This window comes from Thermobia domestica, chromosome 9, assembly GCF_964235325.1.
Source record: "Thermobia domestica chromosome 9, izTheDome1.hap1.1, whole genome shotgun sequence".
NCBI lineage: Eukaryota > Metazoa > Arthropoda > Insecta > Zygentoma > Lepismatidae > Thermobia > Thermobia domestica.
The window spans coordinates 171,234,210-171,255,010 of record NC_137462.1 but is presented as its reverse complement, the minus strand read 5'-3'; the positions used below and the strand labels follow the sequence as shown (position 1 = coordinate 171,255,010).

The 20,801-nt window shown below is 33.2% G+C and overlaps 2 protein-coding genes across 3 annotated transcripts in view; one reads left to right on the top strand and one right to left on the bottom strand.

The window, feature by feature from the left end:
• LOC145695210 (uncharacterized) overlaps window positions 1–20,801 on the top strand; it is a 135,647-nt gene that overhangs the window by 102,793 nt on the left and 12,053 nt on the right. The window lies entirely within an intron of this gene.
• LOC145695207 (N-acetylated-alpha-linked acidic dipeptidase 2-like) overlaps window positions 6,105–20,801 on the bottom strand; it is a gene marked incomplete at its 5' end in the record, with an annotated part of 124,738 nt that continues 110,041 nt past the window's right edge. Inside the window, 4 exon segments of the mRNA XM_081772193.1 lie at window positions 6,105–9,213; window positions 10,905–10,997; window positions 14,552–14,633; window positions 17,139–17,255. Coding sequence (XP_081628319.1) covers window positions 9,009–9,213; window positions 10,905–10,997; window positions 14,552–14,633; window positions 17,139–17,255 — 497 coding nt within the window.

The following is a 20,801-nucleotide window of genomic DNA, read 5'->3' as shown; positions in this document are numbered from 1 at the left end:
TTTTAACATGAAATTTTTAATTATATTAGAATTATTGACAAAGATGGAGCTACTCTAAGTATTTAGTTAGTTTTCCCCTTGATATAGTCAATGTATTCATAGAAATTAATTCAAAAATATAATATTAGGAAAAACGTATAAAAGATTGTTAATGTAATGAGAGCATTCTCACGTATTAAATTCAGGTAAGGCGAAATTTTTCATAGTACATTTTGTTAGGTTCTAAATGACATTAGTATGAAACAAGTTAAAGAAGAGAGAACCTTATCTTCTTCCATTATCTTAGTATGAACGAACCGGTGACTCATAGGGCAGTTAACAGATCGAATCGGTCGCTCATAGGACAGTTAACAGTTCCTGTCGCTAATAGGACTGTCGCAAGTGGGAAGACACCGGTCTATACAATGGTAAACGTGATGTGACAGTTGATGACTATAAAGGCCGACAAAACTGTGTTATAGGCTTTTATGTGTGCATACACTTATTGAAAATACATTGAGTTATATTTTTGCGAGTAATATTTTTGTAATATTTTTGAAGGTGGTTATTCAACGGATAGGGAAAATAGCTCTTAACTTTTCATATCTATTATAAACAGATTTGAGACAAAAAGGACGAAGAAGTAACAAATACTTCTAATCAGTGGAAAAAATTGCACCTTTATGTTTATAGTAGAAAAGGGAGAGAGACAAACACGTTATTTTGGTTGGGACGGAAAGCAGTATTGGAGTAACATGATAAGGCCAGAAGGAGTACACAATGTTACATATTATTATGTATCTACTTTTCGGCAGGTGTTGGGACTAATGATTTTTTTTTTTTCAATTTTAGATTTAGGCCTGGAAATGCTTCTTCCACGTTTTTCAATCTTCGACTTCCTCTTTTAACTTCCAATATTTTCTTCAATTTTTCAAATTTTGATCAGTTGTGTTCTTCTTCTTCATATTCCTCGCTTTCCTTCCATCTTTCCTTCTATGACGGTATGAAGAAGACAATTTCTTCGCAAGATATTCTGCGAAGGATGGTGGCTAGAAGCGTCCTCTTCTCTCCTATCCGTTTTAAACCATCTTAGTTTGTTACTCTTTCTGCCAATTTTATCCACCACATTTCGAAGCTTTCTAAATAGCCTATTTCTTCTCTAACTTCCGTAATGTTTAAGTCTCTAAACCATACAGTTCAATGCTCCATATATAGCACTTGAGCAACTTCTTTCTAAGTTACATACGAATCTTTTGTTTAAAGGTTAGATTTACAAATCATTGCTGTGATAAAAACAGAGCATGAGCTGTGTGATTTTCTGTCTCCTTTCTCTTTCTCCTTTGCACTATTATTATTTTTAAATATAAACAAAGATCATGACGTGACACTTTGTAAATGATCTGGTAAACGCCAAATAAACAAATGCTCACTTCTAGTCAGTGTTTGTAGGTTTCTTTAAGAAAATTTCCCTCGATTGACACAAAATTTTCCCTTTTCCTATCAAATTTTCCCTAGTTTGTTGAGTGTCCAATACCTATGACAGAAGTTGTGTAGTATGATTGATTTATTTAGCTATATTAAGGGAACTACGAATCACACTTGTTTTATTCATTTGCTTTTAACTTCTATTTATTCATTTGCTTTTCATTCATTTTTTTCACAACAATATACATTCAAATACACCCATCCATCAAAATGAAATGAAATGAAATCTTTCAGTTTAACGTCCCACGATTATCCCTTTATTCTAAGGGAGACGATGATTAAAGCAAGTGAAGAATAAGAAAGTGGGAAGAAACGAGAGTATCTCGAGAAAATCCATAGAATGATGTTATTTACCACAAGCTTACTTAGCTGGGGATCGAAGCAAGGACCCCCACACACCAGGGCTAAGTGCTCTACCACTAAGCCAACGTGGCCTCCATCCAGTCAACCATGGGTGCAAATTATGTTACTTTCAGCACACACAAACTATTGCTATTTTATTAGTTTATTTTTGAAGAACAAAGAAAAATTTAAGCATTGCTATTGGTCAATCAGTCAGTTAGAGAATTTCCCTGGATTTTTCACGTTTTATCGAAAAATTCTCTTTTTCCCTTTTTGCCTAATTTAGCTATGAAATTTTCCTAGATTAGAGAAATTTCCCTTCAAACTACGAACACTACTTCTAGTGCCGCCCATAAGACGAGAAGTGCAATTTTAAATTCGAGTCGAGACAAAAATGTCAATGTATGTCTCGTTTTCAAGACATGAATCGAGACGATACGAGAAATTTCACGAGTCTTGTCCAACACTAGTTCACCAGTCTTAGATCCTAAACACTGTTTCAGTGTTAACATGATTCATAGTATCATTTCAACTATGAATTGAAGTGATTGTAATTAGAATAAACAAGCATTTAGTAACATTTCAAGATACTCAACATAATACACCCAATTATAAATACGTTTTAAATATAAACCTTGTGATTTAATGCAATACAATCGTACTGTATATAATCTAGCACCATCTGAATATATAATTCATTCTGAATACTCAATTTCTTCTTGTATTAGATAAGAAACGATGTAAATCGGAAGTTAAACCTTCTGTGTATACCATTACATGAACCATTACAGGTTTAATCCATTTATGGAATTTTATTTAACTATCAGTATTAAATAGGATAAACTATTTGTGTAATGTTCAGTTATCTTTAATAAAGGAAATTATTTCCATTTTAAAAAGTGAGAAAGGCTACTTTCTTCATGAATTAATTTCTTATGGAATGCTTCTGTGTAATATTTAATTAATTATATAGCCTAACTATTATGTTTATTTCATCACTTATACCTGTAAGAGGCAGAAGTTAAGTTAATATCTTTCTATTTCATGTATGTGCGGAAAATTTGCCTTTTTCAAATCAGTTACTTATTGTTCTGTGCTGTGAACGACTTTTATGTCAGTTTGGATATAAACATTGGTTAAAGAATGTTGGTTAGATATAGTTTTCTTAATGTTATTCAACAATTATCCCTATATAACATTTGAATTTCCTATTACAAATCTACTATACAAAAGTCTACCAAGGCTACTTGTAAAATTCAAGTATATACATCTATAAAACGAGAGGAGACGATTTTTTTTTTAAAATCGAGAAGAGAAATAACTCTTCGACAATCTACGTAAGTTATTTCTTGTCTAGTCTCGTGGGCAGCACAATTCACTTAGAATGAAGAAATCCGTGATCATTTTCTACAATTGGGAAACTCATTTAGATTGATTTACTGTAAATTAAATATGACATGAAATATGACATGTGTATATGATCTTATTTAGAATATCCCCGTACCAGAAAACCATTTGTGTGCTAATAGAATGATTGTATGTAAAGGATGTAACGTACCGTCTCAGTCAGAAATAACTCGATTGAAAAATATCTTAAAGTTTGCGTAGGCCTATAATTTTATATAATAAACCCTGTATTAAATGGAACCAGTCCTACCTGGTAGTGAAAAGCCTAACAACTGGGAAATGTTTTATGTTCAAAAGCCAGTGTTCCGGTCTCTTTTTAATTTCTTTCTTTCTTTCTCTCTCTCTCTCTCTCTCTCTCTCTCTCTCTCTCTCTCTGTAGTTCTCTCCTTCTCGCTTTTCCAACACAAAGAAGCCCTTCGATCTAACAGAAACAATTCATGCAATCAGGTCTCGAAAACAATACCTAAAATGATTGGAAGAGGGAGAGAGATGACCGTGCATATATTGTGTGTCCGACAGTCGCGTAACCTCCTCTCAGCACCACCACCAGAAAAAAAAAGATACTCAAAGTTACTTTCTGCTCATGATTGAGATTGTTTCGAGAGTGTTATTGCTATTATTTTCCAAGCCGTTGACAATGCAATGTTGCCGTATGTTTTTGCACCTTGAGCTACATTCATTCAATACAAGTCAAGTATAACATTCAGTATAAATCGAACATCCAGCGTGTACAGCGCAGCGTTCCTAACGAGCTCTACATCTACAACATGTTTTTGTTGAACGGACTTTGCAGTTATATATACATATGTACGAGCCTTTGATTTAATGAAAAACAAAACAAAATAGGTCACGTTTTCTGAAAATTGTAAGAAACGAAAGCATTTCAAATTCATTTGTTTATTTCGTTAAATGCAAATGTACAATAGTTTACCCTTCTATATTTATTTATTAATTCATGTTGAACTTTCAAAATGAGAGCAATTGAAGTTTGAAATTTAGTCGCTATCAAATTCACAAATATCGTTATAAACTGTAGCCTCAAATGCGGACATGATAGTTTAGTAAACAGCTTCCACTTCTCGTGCAAACGATACATGATTCGATCGCAAGCCGTGTGTGCGAACAATAACATGTTCATGGATCTTTCCAATGTTCTTAAGTTTCTTCACTCTTTCTTAGTTGTGCTAATTCTTACATAACTACACCCTTGTTCTTAAGATCTATTTTCTGTTGCATAGAAGTATGAACAAAGAGCATTAAGCTAAATATTTTCTTACACTTGATTTGTATACTGTGAACCATAGATCTGATTGTCGATCGCAGCTTGCTTATGTGTAGAGCAAGGGTGGAGAAATGATGGTGAAAACCTCACGAGATATGGTAACTCCTCAGTCTCAAAGCATCACTGAACCACTCTTAATCGTAAATCATTGGTGACTATTCAACCTCATGATCAAGAGCATATTTTGTGAGAACCAGTAAGAAATTAATATCATAAATCAAGTCTTAAAAATAATAACGCGTGATAGTTTCTATTGAAATAATAAATTTTCTAGTACTGATTATGATCTAGCTCTTGCTTTTCCTGTGGGTCGTGAAACTGGGATGCATTTTACTGCCATTCTACGTACATTAAGGCTCGGTTAACTTTGCTTAAATACATAGTAAGAAAATGTATAAGACATTAAGAACACTCTTTGATCATACAAAGTTTTATCCTGAACCATTACTCGTCATAGTTTAAGATGTAGAAGAATCCATAAAATTGTTTCCTGATCACCAATGATAAGTGAAAACAATTATATATATGTATACTCTCAACCAAGGCTAGCTTATACAGTAAAATATGCCTTCAACGGATCCTTTATTAAAGGGAAATTTATTATGAACGGGAATATTTCAAGGTCCCATGCACTTCGGGCTGAAAAATGTGTTAAACCTTCTTCATTGAATAAAAGCTGTGTCAAACCATGAAAATCAGAATAAGCCTTTTAACAAACAATTTCAAGTTGCGGAATGGGTCGTATGGAAAACTTTTAGGCTTCCTATGATAAGTCATGAATATACACTACCCCTTCTGCAAGAAGGTCTTCGTTCTTTTGTTGCCTTACGCATTTATCCTTTAGTCGATCATGTTTGTTCCGCCATGTAAGGCTCTGAATGCTGCCCGACTTATACACGAAATGCAATTTTCATAGAGTTATTTTCAAATGCCAGTAACTCATCCCCTTAATGGTCTGCTCGCCAATATGAATTCTACATCATCTGCCTCTGAACTAGCTAAAAAGTGTCTCAATTCTAAATGTAGTTATTTGGATAAGCCAAGCTGTTGCCAGAAACAATGACCAACTTATTATGAAAAAAAATAAAATTCTAACGGGTAAAGTTATTGTATGAGGATGAACAGCAGAAGTTACAAAACTATATTACATGAAACCTTTTCCAATAATTGCCTTTAATCTTTCAATGTCGAGAACTGTATATCAACATAGATGGTGACGTGCAAGTCGAAACAGACACAACGGATACAGAAGCTTAATTGAGAACTATACGTAAAGTTGTAAAGAAGAAGAGGAGGTGGAAGACGAAGAGGAATATGAAATTAAGTCGAAAGAAGAGCATAAGGTAAAGACTTATCAAGATGCTGTCAACAATTTAAAGGATCCGTTGCAATATGCCTTACGCCGAAATGACTCTGATGTAGTTGAAATGATTTCTCAGGCTAAAATGTTCGTGGAATGTCGAGTAGTCAATCAGCAATGTACAATATCAGCAATGATCTCTTAACTATTGAAAAATAGAAATAAAGGAAACGTGTGTCCAGTACTTTTCTTTTCATTGTAAGTTTTGTATGTATTGTTGCAGAAATACATAGTACAATTACATGTAAATAAGGTATTATAGCATTTTATTTTATTTCAGTACGTCCTTTATATGCATTACATAGTTTTATTTTGTTTATCATAGGTCTCCCTTCGTTAACGGAACACTTATCTTTAAAGAAAATTTGTACCAGTCCTGTTGAGTTTTGTTTAAAACAGCTTTTGCTGCAATAAGAAAATCAGAGGGTATTGAACCCTGTCCTTTGTTACTATATGGGTATCTATGGATGATGTAACATGTACAATCCGTAATTATCTCAGATTCAACTCCAAACGTCTGCAACAACAATCAAATGTGTTAACCATTATTCTATACTGTCAAGGCAAATTGTAAAACAGATAATCTTTTTATTGTATTCACTTAAGTTAGAAGTAACTTACAAATGTTAATTTGTCGGCAGTACATCACAATCAAAAGTGCATTTTGTTTTAAATAACTTTTATTAGAAATCATTTATCGAACTGTGTCAATTTTTTAATAATGAAAATCTACATAAGCAAACAGAAAGCGCCCTTTAAAGGCCGTGACTTACATTTTATTCTTAAGCACCACGGACAAAATGTAAAAGCAATAGACGGCACCAGAGTTTTTTTTTTTTTAACTAGGTATTTATATTAACAGGAATTGATTTTTGTGTTATCTGTAAAAATCGGAGGACAAATTATTGCATTATTCAATTTAGTGTACCAGAAAAATAAAATACTGAATAGCATACAAGTTTCAACTGTACATAGTAACACACGTTTATGAAGATTATTGAATACTTATCAATGCACTCAGAGAACAATCCAGTTAATGTTTTGGTGAAAACTAACATACAGTAACTTTTTATGTATTAGTCAATCAATACTCTGTAAACCAACTTTTATATGTATGTAATTTGAAATTTCCACACACTTTGTAAACTCCTAACCTACAAAACACTTACAATAAAAAAGAGACTGCTAATTCGAAGGAGCCTTTTGAAAGACCGGAATTTTCAAAGAATGCTTGTGCTCATTTTGAGGTAAGCACGGAATGGTCCCGAAGGATAGAAACATGCATATGTAGATCTTAAGGATATGGAGAGCAAACCTTATAACTGAACCATTTCAAGATAGATATTCAATCTGTGCATAAATTGTAAAATGTTATTTTTTTAAATACCAAAATATTAGAAGAAACATACACCTGTTACCTTCTGTGCACATACACATATTGGCGAAGTCAAACTTTAGAAAGTAATCTTTTACACATTGAATGAAACTTGAAAGAAAAAAGAGAGACGAGAATTGAAAAATCCTACTTCCTGTCAGAACTTTGGGTTATTTAAAACATAGGAAAATGAATCCTAAGACATGTCCAATCTAGCTTGACAAAATTGAGCTCACAAAATTCTGCTGAACATAGCTTATTACATACGAACTAACGGCGTGACAAACATCTTGGCATTTGAAGGCGGCGCTCCAAGTTCCCTTTAAATGCTGCTAACAAATGAGAGGCCAGCGGTATTGCCACGTTTATTGTGCACACATCCACGTCTATCCTCTGTCACCTGATCGCGCAGTAGTTTGTTTGCTTACCCATAGCCACACCCCTTTACCACTTGGCAACGTCACGCCAGAGCTTGCGTTTTATTCGTTTAGCTAAAATGCCAAGATGTTTGTCACAGGCCTTAGTATACACTCTGGCAAACAATTCATTTAAGAAATCGTAGAATGAGTTCAACGGATTTATGAAACGGTTTGAAATACTTTCAATAGCTTACCTCCTAAAATTCATCTTGAAGATACAGTGAGAAAAAAAAAACAACAACATGATTTTAGGGTATAATCTATAGTAGTCCCTATTAGGCTTGCTTCCAATCCAACTCCTCTAGATAACAAGGGCAATTAAAAAAGAATGGTGGAAAAGTAAAGTATATTTTGTTTTGAAACGATATACAAAAACAAAACTGATTAGAAGAAAGGATGGAAAGTCGTAAGTTGTATAGTCTCTGTTTGCAGTTTACGTTAAAGCCACTAGCTAGAGGTGCTGGTTGTTTTGTAAACAATTAACAATTCAAACAGTGGCCACAAAGGTACGGCGTCGTATTGCACGATGTGATGTCTTTCTTCTTTGTGACCAAATTGCTTTTGTATGTCATTTCAATACAAAATAAATACACTTTCGTTTGGCACCATTCTTTCTGAATAACTCTGTATTTAAATCGTAATAGACTTAATCAGATATTTATTACGTCTCTTTTCGCCAATTTCTTCGAAAAGACTCATATATTAACCGATGCTGATGAGAATATTTTTGTTACATCCTTTTCCATTTGATGTCATGAATCAATCTTTAAAACTGTTAGTCATTTGAAAGATTATATAAGAATACAGCGATATATCAAAGGAAAATGCAATGTCATAGGTGAAATGTTTATGTATGATGATCCCAGACTATTTAACGTCTATATTTGGACTAGATGAATCATAAACAAGTAGTAACAAGAGGAATTTAGAACAATGATAGTAGATGTATGACATTACCACACGTGATTGTTTATATGGTTAGTAAATGTTGGAGCAATTAAAATCTGCTCATCTTTAGTTTCAATCTGAGAATCTAGCTTCTATTTTTTTTTTTTTTTTTTTAAACGCTATCCAAGGAAATTGCCGCTACTGTTTAGAAACAGATTTCAAGTGTGGTGAGTTACAAAATACTTCGTGAACTTTACCAAATTTAAAGACAAAGTGCATAAGCGAAACATAATTAGTTGAGAGTTTTTAGAAAGTGTTCCTATTTTTTAAAAAATAGTAACATTCAAGTCTATTCATATATTTCTCAGTCTTTTCAGCTGCACCATGTCAGTTTTAAGTACAAAGATCAATAATCTTTGTACTTATTATCATAATTACACTTTAGTAAGTGTTAAAAGATGTTTGAACTACTCATATTTGTCCAACTGACTGTAAGAAGTCCGTTGCTCTGTGAAGAATAACATAAAGATCTGACAGATGCTGCTCAATTTCTACTTTAATTTCTTCTTTCCCTTCGTCCGAGTGTTCTGCCAAATATTCATGTAAAAGATCCACAATACCAGGGAATCCACTACTTTTGTAGGCGTTGAATTTGCTTTGACTGAAAATTGCATGCCTAAGGAAAAAAAGAAATAAAGAAATAATCATGACATACAATGTGTGAAACAACGATAAGAACAGAATAAATTTAATAGGACCTACATTTACGACATATGCAATATTACATTATTTTGCCATTAATATGACATTCGTCTTTAACAGTCTACCATCATCAATATCGCTATGGTATATAACCTATATAGTAATATATTTCATTATTGCAAGTATTTTACCGTTACTGGCACTTTGAGTTTCTGGTACCCTCCTCTCAACGGAACATATGAGTTATTTGCTTCAATACCGTTCATCAACCGTGATCATCACCACCTTCTCCCTCGTTTAATTTGCACTATACTTTACATTACAACCCATAGAATAAAATTATTTCTTAGATGTCCTAACCAGTTTATTTTCTACCTTTCAAATATCTTCAAAATGTATTCTTTCCCTTCCCATTTGCCCAACGCTTTTTTTTATCCCCGTTTCGTTCCACTCTGCTATTTTTCTCCATTTTTCTGTATACTTATATTTTAAAGGTCTCTAGTCTTTTTTTCACTTTTCCATAACATCCATGTTTCTCATCCACACAGTACAATGCATATACGAAACATTTGGCGAGTCATCTAGTAACTCTCTATACTTAACGACTTACAAAATATTATAATTCGTACCATATACTGAATATTGTATTTATACAAGTATAAACACACTATATTAGGCATGTGTTTCCAGACATATTTTCTTAAAGAATTTACATTTTTTGCATAACTTAAACAACATACGTAAAAATACAACACACTATGTAACTGAAATATTATTAGGGAAAGCGACTTTCCGGCAATCTTATACCTAAATATATACGAGTAATTGTTTGTTTATTATAATATAGTTAACGCAAAGTACAGTATTATTATTTTTTTTTTCACAAACAAAATCGATTTTGTGAATTATTCTCTTTTAGACATCGTTAATTTCTTCTTATTCATCTTGCTAGGTAAACCATATAAAATAAAATAGTACCAAGAGAAAGGTACCAAATACTTCATAGAACTCGAAACACTCACTTAACCTTTATTTAAAGGAAAGTCGGCATTATTATTATTATTATTAAGAGAAAAACGTAACTCATTCATATTATACATATAGGAAGGTACTTATTCTTTATTTTTCCCTGCAAGAAAGAAAGATAAAAGAGAACATGAAGAGCTGTATAATATGTTCTACAATGATTTTAAGGATTTGATGTTTTTTTATGTTTGCCGCTACGGTACCATTTCTCTCCTGAAACTTAGTCTAAAAGTTTATCAATTGGGTGCTCAATCTACACCGAACATATTTCTGTTTCGTCCCAAACTTAGTTTGTGGTGAATGACATCAAAAATCAAGATAATTTGTTTTCTCGATCAATTTCTTTGTTTTATTTCTTATATATATTTAACATATTTCTTATATATATATATATATATATATATATATATATATATATATATATATATATATATATATATAGAGAGAGAGAGAGAGAGAGAGAGAGAGAGAAGGTAAGATTGAGAGATCTATAGGATGCTTAGTTTTGTCACGATTTATCATGTAATGATCTTAATACCTGGGTAATATAATGCGATAACGATTCTACATATTTCATCAATATGCATTTGTATAACTATAAAAGTAAAAGATAAGTCCGGAATTCCTTATTTGTATTACCTATCGTTTGGTCTTCCAGGTAGTCCAGATGGAATTATGAACAGTCTGTCAAACTGCATTATTTGGTCATTCAAAATTCTCACATCTATTGGGCTGGAAATATAAAAAAATGTTATTGTCTAAAGAAAAGCTTGTCTTCAGATGCCAAAGTTGTAGTTATTATCTAAAACTTAAGTTACTTGCTATTAAACCAGGAATTTTTTTGGGGGGAAGGCTTCATAAACTGTCCTGTACACCTAATTGTTTTAAGGTCCAAAGGAGTGTAGATTTTACAATAAAATACATGGAAAATATTTACCATATAATTTGGCTATTGATTTTGGAATAGATGTACATAAAACCTCAGATTCAGAACTTGAACGTAGTATGAGTTTTACATAAGTTATTTTAGGAATTAGATAGGCTAAAGCGCTTGCTTCCTATTGGAAGATCGGAGAATGGCCAAGAAACGCATAATTAAAGTAGTGTGAATTGTTTATTTTAGTGCATTCAAATTTTTAATGCATAATTTGACAATTGAAATAAATACGTGAGATTCGCGAACCATCACAATAGAAGTGTATTTTTGCTACCCCTAGTCGCTTTTTATTTTTTCTTCGTTTTGTTTTATATGAGCCTTGTATAACAACGATAAAGCACCTCAATGCATTAAATACCGATAATATGTAAGTAGTATATAAATATTCGTTTATGGTATGTATGTCCAAAAGGACCAAAGAGATTTTGATTTTGCATTGAACTCGAGTTCTGTTCTCCTCAATAGTAAAAACAAATTAAATGGAAGGCAATAAGTTTATAATATTTCCAGATTCTTGCAACAGACCACACCATGATGCATAAAATTACCATATGAGTCAATTACAAAAATACAGGAACTTAATGTTAGTGGTAAAATCGTAATTTGTACTGATAAAAAGTTTTTATATTATGGATAGCTATAAGTAATCAATTATTTTATAAGTAGTTCATTTAGCCGATTGTTGTCATGTTAATGGAAAAGATTTTGGTAAACATGGCTATTGTTTAAAGAAGTAGACATCCTGTTGTACTGAAAAAAATGCTTAGGTTTTAATTTCAGATTATTGGACCAAGACGGCAGACTTTAAAATTGAAGAGCAGCACCAGCGTTATTGAATGCTGCTTTTCTTTCACCATGTTAAAAATGCCACCAAAACTTCCAAAGTAATTGATTCAACGTGGAAATGTATTGAATGTTAACAAAACTTGAGATTGTATACGAGATAATAACTGCGGTATAGCCGGTCCCAAGTTGAGAAACGGATAGGAACCTCCTTTGATACAGGAAGACTACACTTTTAATATGTAGTTTGTAGTTTAGGAGGAGATTAAACTCGAGAAGTGCGCGGAAACACGTTACTCTCATTATTGTTGGGGACTAGCGGCTGCCCCTTTCATGGGCAGCTCAAAATTCCAGGTAACAATCTACCAGGGGAAGAAGATTTCGGTCGGATGTCCAAATGGCCTCATCGAGGTAGGTATTGTAAACTGGCGCCCCTACCGGCGGAGGTCAGGGATCGGCTATCCACTGGGTTGTGCCTTTGGTTCCGGGAGGCAAAACAACTGTATGTATTACCCCAACACATATGAAAGACGAGTAGTGTGCCTAGTGGGGTAGATCCACGCCATGCTCCTGGATCCGGAATGAGATACTTGTATCCTAACGCACTTTCATACCTCAAGAGTAAGACAGACAGCGGAACCAATAACCACTTCTTCATCCCAGATTTTTCTAGTAGTTTACCGAGTGCAGCATCCACCTTCCTACTAGGGGAACTGCCGCTCCCCGAAATCCATTGTCTTTAAAGGGAACCAGTTTACATCAGCCATTAGGTCTGGTAATGTATGATGCACTTCTACCGTGATTAGAGGAAGTTCCATATTGCGTAAATGGCCCTACCGAAGGAGGGTGTAGTGGTCCCTCCCAATAGTGGCCTATATAGTGTCATTGGGTTTGGAAAGTAGCCTACACTGAGAAAAAAAGGACTAGGATTTCCGTGTGGATACATCGTATTTACGCGGGTGCGCTCCTTAAGTAATGTAATTTCATGTATAAAAGTACAGCAAGTGGGAACACCATGCCAAGTCTGGAGTTCGGCGTCGAACTAGACTCGCTGTGATTGGATAATTTTATTCACATGATTGGTTTCGTGTTAAAAACTATTACTCTCGTAAGGTAGGGAGTCACAGATTTAGAAAGAAGCAGGAGGGAACAATCGTAGGAAGGTGGTAACAACATTATATACGTAAGTTACCACCGTCGGAATGGGTATGGCGTTAATTCTAGATTTGAAATGGTGGTCCTACAATACAAAATTTTCACTGGACGGTGGTGTAGACAGTACTACGGATGAAACAACATTACTTAATGAAGTGACGCGCGTAACCTGGTAAAAACAGCATTTACATGCCGACTGGAGTATGCTTTTCTCTCAGTGTAGCTACAACGTGTATGTGGTACCTAAAAATGTCAAATATAGGTAGTCTCGTATTGATTGGGCGAGCCTACCAGGGGATGAAACTTTGGCAGACTCCTAATTGACTTCATCCACAAATTGTGCGTTAGGGGTTACACTCTGTCTTTGTTCTCATGCTTGTAGTACACCTTCAAGATGTCTCTCGACCTTGGTACGCTTTCATGGCGGGAGCTCATGTGGTTCGGATTCCACGTTAATCAGTAGGTCCCGTTTCACATCGAATTGATGCTGAAAGGACCGTTAAACTCAAAATCAACTCAACTCTGTTTTTAGCGTGTAACCTCTGTTCTGTTGTATGTTTGATAGAATATTTATGGACTTACGAACTAATGGGACAATGTCATACTATTATAGCAGCCATCTACTGTGAACAATTACAGCAAGCACACTGAGCATTGTTACGCGAACGTCTTGCACTTGTCAATCGATAGGAACTAATCGGGCAGCACGATAATGCAAAAGCACATTCTGTAAGACTGTGGATTCAGAAAAAAAAGATAGGCAATTACGACGGAAATTCTACCACATCCTATTAATTACTCAGACCTTTAGAACACAATGTAAGACTAAAATCACTCAGATAGCAAGATGATGTCCAAATGCGTTTAGTTTTATTTTTCGCCTTAAAAGAGCAGTGTATTTTTTTTCAAGATCATTCTGAACATTGATCGTTGAAAGAAGATTGTAACTAATGATGGCGATTATATTATTGAATAATGCTTTTTGGTAACTAAATTTAGTCTCTAAAATATCTTAGAAATTCTATAATATAATAGAATAAATACATAAACAGTATACGCAAAGCAATAAATTGTTAGCACTATCTACACAGTATTATAATTTTAAACATATATATCATTTACAACATGGAACATAAAAGAACTTGCAATATTACCTTGCAGCAAAAAATACTTCCTAGATAGTTTTCTTTTAATGTTGTAATTGATTACATTACGATATCCCTAATACGTTACGTCCATTGTAAAGAGCTGTAGTAAACAGATGATATGAAGCTTGAAGATCAGATTGGTTTTTGAAATTGATTGGAATTGATACGAAAACATCAGATTGTTTTTGATGTACATAGAAGTTTAGTTTAAGCTTGTATTCAGAGCAAAATAACCAATGATAAATCCAATTGTCTATACTTACTTTAGGGTATCAATTTCTTTCGTTCTGTTCTTCCATGACTTTGCTGCAATTATCAACTTCGTCAATTGTTGTTCAATAATTTCTGAAATCAAGCAAAAAGCAGAATGTAACTTTTCTCTAAATGCAGCAAATAAGTACGTACGTCTTAATAGTTTTCAGATGAATCATGAGAATTGAACTTAAAAATTGTCCTTATTCGGTGCGTCCCGAAAGACGTTACTAATTTAGAATGAATTTACTATAAAACCTTTCATGTAAATGACTTAAATACACAAATTGTATTAATCGAAACATAAACTCAATCTTTGTACTAGTCTTCAACATAGGCACTAATCAAAAAATGAAATGAAATATTTCAGTTTTACATCCACGATTACGCCGGCTAGGCTAAAAGAGACGGTGATTATTAGAAATGAATGGAATGGTGGAATGAAAAAATGTGAGGAAACAAGAGAACCACAAATTTCGGTGTTTGTCCAGGGTGTTTGTCCACCACAAATTTCACTTGGCGCAAGCTGGGATCAAACCAGGGACCTCATATACCAGACTTAAACGCTCTATCACTGAGCCACCGCGCCCCGGGCACTATCAAACAACATAGCCACTAACCAAGATACCTACGTTCTAAGGATAGAACCCATTCTAGAATGTCGCTGTTAAATGAATTATGTTCGAAATCCTCCTCTTTGTATTAATGTTGCAGTGAGCAATGTATGCTTTCAGTTCGTTTTATTTTATTTTTTTTTTTAAGTAGCATTTCGGGAATTGAAGGCTAATATCTCTCTTCTTAGCTTCGAGGCTATTTGAATTATGAGCTACTGCTTACAGAGGCATTTGAACCACTAATCAGTGTTATATCCAAGACTAGCAGTCTCACAAGAATCGAACAAAATAATGCTCACAGCACACGCCTTAGCCTCTTGGCAATGAAAGTTATCAAAACGAATAATTCATATTTTTTTTTTTTTTTAGTTTTACAAATACAAGTACCTACGCTTGACCCGCATTTTTTTTTGGGGGGGGGGGAGTCTTGGGTCACGTTATACACTTATTTGCAGCTTTATGGTACTTCTAATTTCCATTTTCTTGTATTAGTTTCTGTAAATATTTTGAGTTTGTTTCTGTTAATACAATTTGTGTATTACTTGGTGATGGCTCCTGAGGGAAGTCACATCAGTAAAAACATTACAATTTTATCGCTACAACCTAAAGGGAAAAAAACTTACCTACTTCGCTAATTCTTATATAACTTTCTCAAGCTGTATCATGCTTTCTTCAATTAGCTTGTAGCGATAAAATTTTTACTGATGCGACTTACCCCCAAAACCGCCACTGATGTAGTCCATATTAAAGATTTTATGATAAAGTAAAATTGATTAGTTTTTGGAACATTTATTCTACATAAAAAGTAAAGCAAAACGACGGGTTTTTCCCGCGTGTAACTACGTTCTCCAAGAAAAGTTCAATTATCTATTGACGTCTGTGTGGTAAGAATATTCTATTGGCGATCAAAACGCAACTAAAGATACATCTAATCACTAGCGGGAGACATACGAATGAAACTACACGAACCATAATGCTCTACAGGAAAGCAAAGTGGAAACTAGCAACGATTTAAGTCCTGATTTATAACATCTATAATAATAGTAATAATAATAATAATAATAATAATAATAATAATAATAATAATAATAATAATAATAATAATAATAATAATAATAATAAATAATAATTTATTATCGTTAAGCTATACATGGCAATAGACAACGTCAAAATGTGATATTATATTGACACGTAAGTATAAATGAATAATAATCTATAACTAAATTAATGATGGAATGACATTACAAAATAAATTAAATGACAGTACTAGCTGAACACGAGATTAAGAAATACGTTACATTTTTATTGAACAATTAAAATATTTCTGTAAAGAATAAAAGGGCGTTGCAACTAACTAATTGTATAACTTACTTTTAAATGTATCAATATGTTCATTTGTTACTGTTGCAGTCAAAATGTTATACAGTTTTATTCCAAGTGTAAATGTATAGATTGATCATTATCATAATTTTAAGATTGATAAACAAAGGTCTGCAATGGGCAAACTTGTCTGCGTTTGAAATAATTCTGATGGTCTTTTTCTGTATTAAAAGAATGCTATTTACATGACAATAGTTGCCCTAAAATAATTATCATTCAATACTAACTATTTGTAATTGTTCACTTCACTTCAATCTCACTTATCCACGTAATGATGCATCTATAACAGTTGTTTCAGGTATTGAGATAGCTAAGCGTAAACACAGAATTTGTGAAGTTTTGTCTCAGAAGTTAGAACACAATGTCGCATTTCATCCAACTGGCAAATTCACAAGTAACTTTGATAATTTGTCTTATAGTAGAAGTATTAAGTACAGTAGTAAATTCATATACAAAACATAAACGAATTTACTTGGAATTTCTCATGTTCAATTATAATTTTATGATTTTAACAAGCCTACTACAAAACATGGATCCTTCGTGAGAATTCCCTATGTAGTTAATATATCTAATGATAAAAGAACAGAAAAAATCTAATGCTCACCTAGGCTGAGTCCAATGCCTTTGATATCTTGGTCAACATGGTCACATTTCAATGAATAAAATGCTTTGTTTATGGCATCTACGTATCCAACAACGTCCATAGGAATGATTGGTGTTTCTGCAACAAAATGTGTTTATTTAGAAACATCAGCAAATATTATTGTATCACTTCATTATTTGATATTATAACATGTATAAAGTGCTACTATTGCAGTGGAAAAGTGCCATGAAATAGCGTTTCGCACGTATAATATAAGCTTTTATTATTCTTATAAGAAAAGAAGAACTGGAAAGTGCTACTACACTAAATTTGTAAATTTTAATCAGTGAAAACAATTAAGAAAAAAGGCAATTAATATATTCAATGAGCAGATCAAGCGGACTGAAGGAACATATTAAATATTCTTGAACATTCTAAACAAATCTTACAATGATAACATAGTATAAATTTTAATATAGTACAGAACCATTCCTATATCGTAATTACTATTCACTATTCATGGCTATTAACATAAATGGATAGACTTAATATACTTTTACTACTCCTTTTCGGCCGCAATCTCTCATACCGGTAAAGAAACTTAACTGTTATTAAACATTTACAATATCTTATTCTGTCTTTAAATAACACAACAGTTACATTAATGGTGCATGTCACAATCCGAGATTAACTGTATTAATTCGGTGATTAAATATGCTACTTAAAGACTTTAAGCTTCAATACTGTAAATCACTAAACCATCCGTGCTGTAATAAACGTAGAAAGGAAGTTTACGCAGAGTTACGAATTTTATTCTGTTTAGTTATCTCCAATTTTGATTGACAACACTCAGTTGATCAGACATGGTAATAACTAATTAGAATAAAATCGTCTCACAGAATGAATCTGTAGATATCCCTGGAAAAGAATCGTAAATAAGACACCTTCTAGTTCCGTTCTTCAAGTTAACTGATTTGAAACAAAAATAATATAATTGCTTTCACAACTCAAATTTGACTCTTGTTACAGCTTCGAATATCAGACAGTTTACAAAACAATATATAAATACCAGAAAAAATCCATCATCGTTGGGTATCATATACGTTCAAGAGTGTAAAGTGATCTAATATATAGGTATATTGGAAATGCGTTTTATTAAAATATTAATTTCACGAACGGTGGGTAGATTGATTTATAATCTTACGCTATCAAGACTAAACAGAACACATACTTGTAATTCGGATATTTCTCAGTTATGGAACATTTGAAGTTTGATATGTGCTTACTGTTTAAAGAAATCAAATCTGCGGCCAGCAAATAACTTTACAATGAAACTTTAAAAAGAATGCAGTCAATTTAGAATTATTTCTGCGACTTACAACCGATACCTAAGTTACTAAATTGGATGGTTATGCTAAACTATAACTGAAAACTCTTTAATTATTTATTCATGGTTATTTTCTATTCGTCCAATACTAAAACAAAATGTTAAATTCAAAGTCCTAATGTAAATAAGGTTTTTAGATAACACAGCAATTTTCTTCAGATTAATTTCATAGTTTTGTAAATTTAGGTCAGAAGATCTAAGTGCAAGTTTGCTGATTAATTACGCGTTTTCAGTCTGTATAATTATCTTCCAAGTCCAATATCTTCACCTGAAGAGTTGTGTTTAGTTTTGCGTAGATCTGATTTATCTGGCTCGCCAATAACCCTACATACTGAATGTGTTTTCCTTTCAATTCTATGTAGATATTTGTTTTCCCCTTTCTTCGATCGGGTTTGATTTTTCTTCTTTCTTTTTTATTTCTTCGTTCTATTTCTGATAATATAAAAGTTTCCTTCCTTTTCTTCCTATTACCGAACTTGTCAAAACAAATCGTTCCGAAAATGCAAGGCTGCAAAATAAGAAATATCAACACAAAAATAAAATAAAATCACAAAATAATAAATAACAAAGAATTGAACACGATAACACCTGTATAATGGCGGTTCGTTACACACATACAATACTAAAATGAAACTTTTTTTTTTATCCCTACATGTGGTATTTACCCCACAATTTCTCTGTTAGAAAAGAAGTTAAATTCTTCTACTAAGGACTTAATATCGCTACACACGAAAATTTTTTTTTAAAAAAAAGCGAAGCTTGCTTAGTAGCGAAGTCGGTAAGATGTCGACTTGGTAATTATGAATACAACTTTTGAAAGCGAATGATTTCTTTTTTCACTTTTTAAAAATAGGCTATATATTACTTAAAAAATAATACGTATTAACTTTTAAACCCTTTTTGAGGTGGGCGTAGCAGTATATACTACAGTCTCGACGCTGTTACTTCCGACTTGGTTCCACCTACTTGTTTTTCCACATTGACTTGGAATCCTATGGAGTTAATGCTGTATTACAATTTAGCGCACACACTGAACTTCCTTAATCAGGTAACAACTGGTAAAATATTGTGGGTAGTTCTTTGTTTACTAGACATGGTAACAGCCGAGTGCTTTCAAGAATATGAAGTCATCAACAGCCAATGACAGGCGTGTTGTCTTCTGCTTCACATGGTAATTCTACGTGATGACGCGATTTTAAACACAAAAAGCTTAACTTGTCGCTAAGACGTCCCCGGTGGTTTAATATGACCACATTACGTTGTTTACTCGTAAACAGAGGGATGTAGCCGTAAAAGACTCAAGCGATGAAGAGATTCGGAAGAATTCTTGCTAAAAAGAAGAAGAAGAAGAAGTAGAAAGAACTTCTTGCTCAGAAACTGATGACAGTTTTCATTTTATGATTCGTACTGCAATATAAGGCATTGAATCAAACTGACAAAAACTGCATAAAAAAATCGTAGAATATCGGCCTTTATATTGTATAAGAAGGTTTTTTGTTATGGAATACAGGAATATCGAAGATATTTAACTTAGTTTCAAGAAACCTCTAAACAATCACTTCATTAATTCCAGTTAAATTCAAACAAAACAAAAATTATATACCATGAAAATTAATGGCCTAAAAATCAAATATGGCGTAAAACAAGATACGAGATAACGTAGTATTCAAGATTTTTTCAAATAGGTAAGAAAAGAAAAGCAGATTTGATTAAAAGAAGAGCGGATTATTGTCAGGAAAATGTATTATCACAAATACAACTTATTCAAGTTTGTGGACTTCAATGTACTGTCCTTGACTAGTGAACACATCGAGTCAACTATTTTTCTCAGTCCTGGAAAACTTACTAGGTGCGAAATACAGCTCACCCGTCCAATTTGTTTGATCTTGTCAAATGTGTCGAAACGACGTCCTTTCAAGGATGACTTGAACTTTGGGAAGTGGAAGAAGTGTCCTGGAGCAAATCAGGGAAGTAATGTGGCTGGGATACAACGATTGTTTGCTTTATCGTCATAGCTGGTGCATGGTTGTGGTGCAATAACCAATTCTGCTTTAACCACATATGAGGTCTCTTCCGGCGCACGGATTTCAACAAAATCTTCATAATTCTTACTGATTCATTTCCTGGCCACGCGGAGCGTACTTCTGATGGGTTATGCCTTTACAATTAAAGCAAACTACCAAGAGCAGATTTAAACTTGATCGACTCATCCGCGTTTTCTTTCCTAGGCCGAATTTTTCCTTACCGATTGTGATTACTGAGGCTTGATTTCGACGTTGTAACGGTAAACCCAGGTC